The 11,550-nt window shown below is 35.2% G+C and overlaps 1 protein-coding gene across 1 annotated transcript in view; it reads left to right on the plus strand.

Moving 5' to 3' along the window:
* Window positions 1–4,902: 4,902 nt before the first annotated feature.
* The window catches only part of ddx46 (DEAD (Asp-Glu-Ala-Asp) box polypeptide 46), a 35,676-nt gene continuing 29,028 nt past the window's right edge, over window positions 4,903–11,550 (plus strand). Inside the window, exons 1-4 of the mRNA XM_067423215.1 lie at window positions 4,903–5,019; window positions 6,550–6,735; window positions 7,123–7,197; window positions 10,067–10,148. Of these exons, the coding sequence (XP_067279316.1) occupies window positions 5,003–5,019; window positions 6,550–6,735; window positions 7,123–7,197; window positions 10,067–10,148 (360 nt within the window). The 5' untranslated portion in view covers window positions 4,903–5,002. The remainder of the gene's footprint in view (window positions 5,020–6,549; window positions 6,736–7,122; window positions 7,198–10,066; window positions 10,149–11,550) is intronic.

The raw sequence follows: 11,550 nt of genomic DNA on the forward strand, positions 1-11,550 counted from the left end.
TTTTACTATAATATTCTACAATTTACTGTAGTATCTTCACTATAGTGTGGTTAAAAACACTATAGTATTTACTAGAGTAATTTTACTATAATATACTACAATTTACTATAGTATCTTCACTATAGTGTGGTAAAAAACACTATAGTATTTACTAGAGTAATTTTACTATAATATACTACAATTTACTGTAGTATCTTTACTATAGTGTGGTTCAAAACACTATAGTATTTACTAGAGTAATTTTACTATAATATTCTACAATTTACTGTAGTATCTTCACTATAGTGTGGTAAAAAACACTATAGTATTTACTAGAGTAATTTTACTATAATATACTACAATTTACTATAGTATCTTCACTATAGTGTGGTAAAAAACACTATAGTATTTACTAGAGTAATTTTACTATAATATACTACAATTTACTATAGTATCTTCACTATAGTGTGGTTCAAAAACACTATAGTATTTACTAGAGTAATTTTACTATAATATACCACAATTTACTGTAGTATCTTTACTATAGTATGGTTCAAAACACTATAGTGTTTACTAGAGTAATTTTACTATAATATTCTACAATTTACTATAGTATCTTCACTATAGTGTGGTTAAAAACACTATAGTATTTACTAGAGTAATTTTACTATAATATACTACAATTTACTGTAGTATCTTTACTATAGTATGGTTCAAAACACTATAGTGTTTACTAGAGTAATTTTACTATAATATTCTACAATTTACTATAGTATCTTCACTATAGTGTGGTTAAAAACACTATAGTATTTACTAGAGTAATTTTACTATAATATACTACAATTTACTGTAGTATATTTACTATAGTGTGGTTCAAAAACACTATAGTGTTTACTAGAGTAATTTTACTATAATATTCTACAATTTACTATAGTATCTTCACTATAGTATGGTTCAAAAACACTATAGTATTTACTAGAGTAATTTTACTATAATATACTACAATTTACTGTAGTATCTTCACTATAGTGTGGTTAAAAACACTATAGTATTTACTAGAGTAATTTTACTATAATATACTACAATTTACTGTAGTATCTTCACTATAGTGTGGTTAAAAACACTATAGTATTTACTAGAGTAATTTTACTATAATATACTACAATTTACTGTAGTATCTTCACTATAGTGTGGTTAAAAACACTATAGTATTTACTAGAGTAATTTTACTATAATATACTACAATTTACTGTAGTATCTTCACTATAGTGTGGTTAAAAACACTATAGTATTTACTAGAGTAATTTTACTATAATATACTACAATTTACTATAGTATCTTCACTATAGTATGGTTAAAAACACTATAGTATTTACTAGAGTAATTTTACTATAATATACTACAATTTACTGTAGTATCTTCACTATAGTGTGGTTAAAAACACTATAGTATTTACTAGAGTAATTTTACTATAATATACTACAATTTACTGTAGTATCTTCACTATAGTGTGGTTAAAAACACTATAGTATTTACTAGAGTAATTTTACTATAATATACTACAATTTACTGTAGTATCTTCACTATAGTGTGGTTAAAAACACTATAGTATTTACTAGAGTAATTTTACTATAATATACTACAATTTACTGTAGTATCTTCACTATAGTGTGGTTCAAAAACACTATAGTATTTACTAGAGTAATTTTACTATAATATACTACAATTTACTGTAGTATCTTCACTATAGTGTGGTTCAAAAACACTATAGTATTTACTACAGTAATTTTACTATAATATACTACAATTTACTGTAGTATCTCTACTATAGTGTGGTTAAAAACACTATAGTATTTACTAGAGTAATTTTATTATAATATACTACAATTTACTGTAGTATCTTTACTATAGTGTGGTTCAAAACACTATAGTATTTACTACTAATTTTACTATAATATTCTACAATTTACTATAGTATCTTTACTATAGTATGGTTCAAAACACTATAGTATTTACTACAGTAATTTTACTATAATATACTACAATTTACTGTAGTATCTTTACTATAGTGTGGTTAAAAACACTATAGTATTTACTACAGTAATTTTACTATAATATACTACAATTTACTGTAGTATCTTCACTATAGTGTGGTTCAAAAACACTATAGTATTTACTAGAGTAATTTTACTATAATATACTACAATTTACTGTAGTATCTTCACTATAGTGTGGTTAAAAACACTATAGTATTTACTAGAGTAATTTTATTATAATATACTACAATTTACTGTAGTATCTTTACTATAGTGTGGTTCAAAACACTATAGTATTTACTTCAGTAATTTTACTATAATATTCTACAATTTACTATAGTATCTTTACTATAGTATGGTTCAAAACACTATAGTATTTACTACAGTAATTTTACTATAATATACTACAATTTACTGTAGTATCTTTACTATAGTGTGGTTCAAAAACACTATAGTATTTACTAGAGTAATTTTACTATAATATTCTACAATTTACTGTAGTATCTTTACTATAGTGTGGTTCAAAACACTAGTATTTACTACTAATTTTACTATAATATTCTACAATTTACTGTAGTATTTTTTACTATAGTACGGTTCAAAACACTTTAGTATTTACTGCAGTCATTTTACTGTAATATTCTACAAGTTACTGTAGTATCTTTACTATAGTGTGGTTCAAAACACTTTAGTTTTTACTGCAGTCATTTTACTTTAATATTCTACAATTTACTGTAGTATCTTTACTATAGTATGGTTCAAAAACACTATAGTATTTACTACAGTAATATTGCTATAATATACTGCAATTTAATTTGGTATCTTTACCAGGCTTGTGCAAAATTCAGAATTTCAGAATCGGCCTCCACTCAATTAATGAATGGGAATTGAATTGACTCCGCCCCACAGGAAGTTTGAATTGGAATGACAAGAAGTAGAATTAAATTCATGACAATTTAAAGAAATTCCACACAGTCACACAACAGAGAATGTGTTGAATATCACACACACACACACTCAGTGTTAGGACGGTTACTTTACCTTAATTTTTTTGTGTGAAAATTACAAGACCCATGATTTATCTTTTAATAATAATATATTTTACAGTGTAGTTACTCCTAAACCCTGTGTAAAATTTTTTCTAAAATATAGATAATGATCAATTAAAATAAATATCCTTATAAATACTACACTCTGCTAGCCTAGAAATCTAGACGCACCCTAGCGGCAGCAAATTTAATCTGCCCGCAAGTGTCGTCTAGGAACTCTCAATATCCTTCTGAGCTGTTTTCCTCACAATCTGGACGGGCCAATCACATCGTGTATAGAGTCGGTGGGCGGGGCCATAATGATGACGGCCGAGTTGCGTTTGCGTGCTTCTAGTAAACACAGAAACTGGCGAACGGCGGTCTGTCGAATCAGCTTTGACCGCGACTCTGGAAGACTTGGAGTTAAGCTTTTCTCTGAGAAAAGAACAAAGAACGGCACTGAAGTCATTCTTAAGAAGGGAAGATGTGTTCGGGGTTTAGCCGACCGGATACGGTGAATGTTTAATCAGTCAGCGAGCTCTGCTTCACCTTCGTTGCTCTGGTTGGTGTAGCGCTATCCTATCGCGTGCAGAGGGAGTTTGACAGACAGCCGTTTATCCGCCCCTCAGATTGAGCCGCCAATGGGGAGTTTCCAGACCAAACATCTTGATGTGGGTCCGGCTTGTCAGGCTAACACTCTGCACCTTTTAAATGCTAATTTTTAGTAAAAACAAAAATAATTAAGCGTATTCTTATTTATATAAGTAATTATATGTGGTTACCAGTGCAAACGTCAGTTCTTGATATCAACAATTGAATTGCTATAGTAAAAATGTTCATTTTTTATTTAAATAATTCCATGGTCATCATTATCATTGTTCAATGTTTCTGTGATTGTTACTAGTAAGAAAGCCATGTAAGGTATCTGAAATTGTATTGATATAAGAAATACCAAATGTTACATATTGAAATGCATTAAGACATAACATTTAGTGAAAAATACGTTTTGATATTAGGAATTAATAGTTTTTGCTAGTAACAAAGTAATTATTGACATAAAAATTATACATTTTACTAATAAGAATTGTATTTCTGATATGTGAAAGGCAATCAATTCGTTATATCAACAGTTGAACGTGAATGGCAACAATGATAGTTTTTATTAATAATAATAACAACAATAAAATGTATTTGTAATGCACTTTATAATAAACAAAATCTCAAAGTGCTACAGAATTAAAACAATCAACAACAATCAACAAATAAATAAATAAAACTGAAAATTAGGAAATAACAAATCAATCAAAAGCTCTGCTAATAAGGTGGGTTTTAAGACCACGCTTAAAAACATCTACAGTCTGTAATTTACTAGTTGAAATTAATTTGTTGATATCAAGAATTGTATTTTTACTTGTGTAAATGTAATTCCTGATATTATCGCAAGTGTTTCTAGTAGAAATCTAGAATTTTAACTAGTTAAAATTTAATTATTGGTCTTACACATTCACATCATCAGATGAATATAAGCCATGTTGGCTTGCCATATGAACATCGCGTCTGGACACGTGACACGCACACGTCATCATACCTTGATTTGATTGGTTGCCAAATGATGAAAACAACATGACATAAAACACGTTTGAAGGTGTTATAATGCAACAAACTGTATTTCAGAATTCAGTATTGCAGAAAGGTGGTCACTAGTAGTACATCAGGAGAGGCTGTGTATGTTTTATTTCGCAATATTTTGATGCACTTAAATATTGTATTATTTATTTAATTTATATTTATGTATTGTTTTATGTATCTGTCATTATTTCTGGATCGCCAGTTTGATTAATAAGGGGATGTTTAGTTTTGGTCGAACTATGGACGCTGTCACTTTAAATAAAAGTAGCGGGCGGAAGTTGTCATCGCGCAGCCGGATGTGTTTGTGTGTGGACGCACTGTAGCGACATCATGGGTCGAGAGTCACGGTAAATCTTTCTTTTTCTGTTCTCTCATTTAAGTTTCGCGTTTAACTGCTCTAATAGCGTTTCAATGTGAATGGCACGCGGTCATTATGAACTGCGAATGAAACATTGATAACCGCGACGCAAACTCTGCGTTTGTGTGTCAGATTGAGCTCACTAACTCTATAACTAGCTTACTAACTAAGTCAGTCAGATATTCCCAGTGTTTACTCGATAACATGCGCAGTAGGTTAGTGTGTGTGTAACTATAGCGGCTTAGGTTGTTTACATCACTAATAAATACGGTTTACCTCATTACATCATAGCTACGTAGCCTCCATTAAATAAGATTCAATATTTTTTTTATTTTTGTCTAAATGTTGTCTGAATTTCTGTCATTTTCAGTTGAAACATTAAAACTGTTACCTGTGTCTTTAAAAAATGTCTCAAATGAAATCTGTTTTCTGTAATGTTGCCGTGTTTGTTATAAATGGTTCTGAACACTGACATAATATCGGTTCGATTTCGATTCACACACTTGCGATTGAATAACGAATTGTATTATATATCGATTCGTCTGAATATAAAGCATCTCTCCTCATAGAAAACACCTTTAGACTAAAGCTGTGAGCTCTACGGGAAGTCCGTTTGTAAAATAGTGAAGAGTGAAATTAGCTGGTTTCTATGCAAACACTTAAAGGTGCAGTATGTAAGATTTTAGAATTAAAATATCTATATTTTGTTGACTTGTGTACGTTATCCCAGATTCGTCCAAGAATGTTTAAATCAGTGATTTTATTTTAACCAGGTCACGCTGTTGTTTTTTTGTGTAGTTACCATGGCAACACTATCGCCGCTTTATTATCTGATGTGTTTTATTAGACACTGTTTGGATCATTGATGGACAGAAACTAATGACTGTTCTCCAGCTCAACACAGTTAGCCTTATTGTTTAAATCTGGTGTTGTTGATTTACCGCACAGAGTGCCATGTTTTACCGCCTAATATGATCTCGCTCACTGCAGTGTGAACAAGTGTCTCATAGTAGCATTATAACATCACTTTAACACACTCAGATGTGTGTGATATGATAAAACAGCGCTGCGTTTTACACACACACACACACAAGTGGAAGTGTAGAATAAAAGCTCCGTCCACTCAAGAGTCAAGACTCGAACGAGATGAGAAATTACATATTGTGCCTTTAAAATATACACAAGAAATGCAGTTATAATACTAACTTTACACTTATACAACTGTGCAATTCATAACCCCACCACTAGATACTGCTAAAATCTAAACGCTGCACCTTTAAGATTCAATATCGGTGCATAACTTCACCTTCTCTGATGATGAGGGCGGAGCCACCTGTCACTCACATGAGATCAGCCAATAGCAAACCACAGCCATCCAGTCAACTCCCCACAGACACAATCAAGCCCCGCCCACATTTGCTCTTGTTGGTGAAGCGATTCACTTTTGAATCGCGAGTGAAGCGAGTGCAGCTGACCTTTCATTATGACTTTAAATGTGTGTGTGTGTGTGTGTTTGTAGGCACTACAGGAAGCGCTCCAGCTCGAGGGCGCGGTCAGGTAGTCGCTCTAAGAGCCGCTCTCCGGACTCCAAGCGCTCCAAGAAGGACGATCCGGCCGGGTCTCGAGCCCGCGAGCGCAGCAGGAGAGAGAGGACTCGCAGCAGAGAGCGCCGCAGGTCACGCTCCAGAGACCGCAAGAGGCCGAGGTCAGGCTCAAACACACACACACACTGCCCCTGCTCCTAAACCTACTCATCTCACACACACACACACACTGCCCGTGCCCCTAAACCTACTCATCTCTCACACACACACACACACACACACACACACACACACTACCCCTAAACCTACCCATCACAGGAAACATTCTGCATTTTTACTTTCTCATAAAAACTCCTCCTGTGTGATTTATAAGCCTTTTGTAAACCTCTCCTGTAATACCTGTGTCATACCCATGGCATTATACACATTTGTGTCCTCATATGTCACAAAAACATGCACACACACACACACACACACACTGCCCGTGCCCCTAAACCTACTCATCTCTCACACACACACACTCGTGCTAACGTCACGTCTCTTCACAGGCGCTCCAGGAGTCGGGACAGGAGACGCACAAGCCGAGAGCGCAGGAGGAGCAAGAGCCGGAGCAGAGGGCGGAGGTCAGCGTCACACACACACATTCTCGCACTTACCCTCTCTTACACACACTCACACACACTCTCTTACACATACTCACTCACTCTCTTACACACACTCTCTCACACGCACATTAGCACACACACAAGCTCACACTCTCTTACACACACACACACACGCACACACACACACACACACTCTCTCACACACACACAAGCTCACTCTCTTACACACACACTCTTACAAAAACCCTCTCACACTCATACACACTCTTACATTTATATATATATTTAAAGGAAGTGTATGTACGATTGTGGCCAAAACTGGTGCTGCAATCCCTCGAGGTTGCCAGATTGGCTGCAGGATCAGCAGAACGTTTGTAGATCTGCAGCTGTGGTAACTAGAGCAGATCTGGCAACCCCAAACACTACTGACCTCCTGATTGGGCGATAGGTGGAGGGCGGAGCTTCAGGCCAAAACACAACATGACATCATCAACATCAGTTGAGGGCTGCAACAACAACTTTATAATGACAATATCCTGCCGGACTACTGCTGTCAGTGATATAAGTGTTTGAAATGAACATGATTTATTAATGTCTAGAGACATATCAGGGCCATTTTATGATTAACTGAAAAACAGTTCCTTTAATCTCATTTTATTACTACAACAGCTGTGATGGGCTACTCATCACAGAACATGCCGGTTAAAAGGCACACAATTTTTAATCATAACATGTACATTTATATGGTCACCAATGGCAATCTGAGCAAAATATCACTTGCAAAATAATATTTTTGGTCGCAAATTTGACTGTTTTTGTCACAGTCTGGAGCCCTGATAATATAAACATGCATTTAGTCAAATGGCTCTAATTAATGTTATATATATATATTTATTTATTTATTTAAGCCTGCTGATCTATTTAAGTTGCGCTCTCAGACAGTTGAGGAATTTAGTTGTTTTTTGTGGCTTATTGTGATTAAACGGTCAGACTCAGACCTTTCTGATGATATATGTCAAAATTAGAAACGATTTTTGATTATAAAGTAGTACAGGGTATCCGCGGGGTCTTGAAAAGTATTAAAAGGTGATAAATCAATTTTGGGGAAATTAAGACCCTTATAAAGTATTAAAAAGTCTTATCACGGCTTTATAAAGTCTTAAATTTTGAAAGTATTTTGCTCAAGCTTTGTCAAAAGAGCTTGACTCCAAAAAGTATTTATGAATATATTTATTTTCATCCCCATACGTATTTAAAAACAACGGGGCGCTCAGTCTGAGATGGGCTCGGAGCGCGCGCCAGGGATGGACATTAGCACCGCCACCAGCCAGACGCGGCTGATTTAGAGTTGTGGCGGGTAAACTCGAAATCAATGCTCTTGATTGAATAGCTTTTGTAAGTTTAATAAGGATTAATCTTTCATTTAAACAGTTAAATATGTAATTATTTTACATTTGATTACTTTATTCTGCAGGCCAGTAGGCATGTGCATTATTATTTAATGTACACACGAGTGAGGTCGAGTTAAACATTTTAGTTTGAATTTTATTTTTCGGTTTTCGGCTTTGATTTCTTCTTCTTTGGTTTCGGCCAAGAATTTTGATTTCGGTGCGTCCCTACTGACAATGTTCTGCTCGGTGTGTCGTCAACACGCTTCAAAGATGCCAGAACGAATAGTTTCATTGTTGGGACTAAAAACCATAAAACTGGAAGCCATTGTAGAGCTTGTAGTATTAATTTTCACATTAATAAGGAGGTCTTAAAATATTTTGAGAAGGTCTTTAAAAAGTCTTAAAAAGGTATTGAAATTAACTTCAGGATTCCTGCATATACCCTGTAGTAAAAATAAGTGTTGTAATATGAAACAAGGCATCGCCCACCAGAAATTCGAGCATCGTTTCCATTGTTACACAACGTCCGTTTTCAAAAGTTTTCACAGGTTGAATTTTGAGTTTGTAAGCTTTCCAATGATCCCTAATTTATGATGATTACTAAAACAGGATACGAATAAAAGGCCATAAAAAAAGAGCAGCAAGCGTCCCACCTGTGGCAGTTAGAGGTTAATAGTGAAAAGAAATGAGCATGAAAATTAAATATATTTAAATAAACAAAAGGATCCTGACCCCGGGGAAAGTTTTCTCTATCCACACAAACTTCTTCACTTTTTAACCTCTCACACGTTCACATCCCTGACTAGAGCAAGCTCCTGATTGGTTATTACTGCAAATGAGGTTACAACTATTATGAGGTGGTAATGAAATACACATACATATATATTTACACTGCAAAAAATGCTCTTCTTACTCAGTCATTGTGTCTTGTTTCTAGTCTAAATATCAAAAAATTCTTAAATTAAGATTAATTTACTAGATAAGTAAAATTATATAAGAAATTTTTCCTTGTTTTCTTACAAATCAAATCTAAATGAAGAGAGTTTTTGCTTAAAACAGGCTAAATGATCTGCCAATGGGGTGAGAAAAATAATCTTATTTCTGATTGAAATCTTGTTTCTTGTTTCCGTCCCAAACAGAAATAAGATTATTTCTCTCACCCCATTGGCAGATCATTTTGCCTGTTTTAAGCAAAAACTCTCTTCATTATGATATTTTTCCCCCTGTAAACAAGACAAAATATCTTATGTCGTTTTTCTTTGTCTAGTAAATGCATCTTGATTTAAGAATATTTAGATGTTTGGACTAGAAACAAGACAAAAATACTGAGTAAGAAGAGCATTTTTTGGGGTGTACCGCATTAATTTACTCTCAATCGGTGATTGCGATCTCCACCGCAGACACCAGTGTTTATATCTGAAGTAGAGACTCTTATCCAGAGATCATCTGAGTGATAGTGAGATGGGGTTAATGGTCCTGTGATGCTGTTGTTCCAGCAAGGAGAAGGTGGAGAATGGAGAGCAGTCTGCGGAGAAGAAGAAGGTGAAGGAGGAGAAGGAGGAGGAGAAGGCTGAAGACGTGAGTGCCTGCCCAGTTCACTCTCACCCCTTTTCCGGTGCTAGTTTGGAGCCGGAGCCTAGTTTCAAATCGGTTCTTTGTCTTTCAACACCCAAAGCACCAGCTCTGAGCCAGGAAAAGTGGTTCTTAAGTAGCACCAAAAACATTTAAAAAAATGTATTATGATAATAACTAATACCCCTTTTCCACCAGAATGAACCGGGTGCTAGTTCAGAGTTAGTGCTAGTGCCAGTTCTAGGTTGGTTTGACTTGAGAGCCTTTAAGAACCGGTTTGGCTTTCCACAGAGCTAGGAGCCAGAAATCAAACACACACACAATTTTAACTCTTACAGCACCAAAACATTGCTGGGCTAGAAGTAAAAGCCGGTTACATCCGAGGGGGTAATCTAGCGCTCGGAAAGCGTTCCACCCATAGGGGCGGCCATTGCTCACCAAGCCCTCACCTGCTGTTAGCATCCCATTGACTCCCATTCATTTTTGAGTCACTTTGACAGTGAATAACTTTACATCTGAGGCGTTTAAAGACTCCATTTGTCCATTGTTTATTTCTAAAGAAACACGACAATGTATAAAAGGCTCCGTTACCTTGTATCTTACATTATCGCCCCGTAGAAGCTGTTTTTGTAAAAATAGGCTAACGATTGCGTCATAACCAACACGACTCTGTCGCACAGTTGAGAAATTACCGTATAGACCTGAGGAGACGCTCGCAGGCAATCTTTACTGTCTATGAGGCCGTCGGGGGGACGTGGAGACATAAAGTCTGATAAAGTCAAGGGGGAAGAATGTGGAGAAGCCCATAGTGAGCCAAAAGCAACGGGAGGAAATATTTAAACAACGTGATTCAGCCTTCCCTTTCCACAACTACTAGAAGACCTACAGCTGTCAGACAGGAGGCTCACGTCACATCTACGTCCTCACACACACACTCTCACACACACAATAATAAACTATTAACTCAAAAATTGCACTTACGACAATTACGGTATATTGTCAGAAAGCAAACACTAAAACTCTAGCTAGTAATAAAGTGGTCACTGTGTGCCCTATACTCACTCTATGGTGAACTCTATTGTAATACATATCAATTAACCGGAACCCACAATAATTACACAAATGTGTTGTCCGTGTACTGTAACAGCAAAGGGAGATTTGGATGATATTTGGTATAATAATCCTCAGACTCTGCAGGTCTGCGGAACAAAAAAGGGGCGTTTCTCAATTCTGGGCATTTTTAAATTAAAATGGGCGGTTTTCCACCTCTCTAACTGATTGGCTAAAGCAGTTCGCTCAGCCATCAGGAAGTGAGTGCTTCTAATTGACTTCACTTTTCGCCGTTGAAGTCTATGGGGTCGCTGTGTCCATTTCTTTTGTAATCACGGTCTATAATGACTGCGAACTG

Source organism: Pseudorasbora parva, chromosome 18 (genome assembly GCF_024679245.1).
Source record: "Pseudorasbora parva isolate DD20220531a chromosome 18, ASM2467924v1, whole genome shotgun sequence".
NCBI lineage: Eukaryota > Metazoa > Chordata > Actinopteri > Cypriniformes > Gobionidae > Pseudorasbora > Pseudorasbora parva.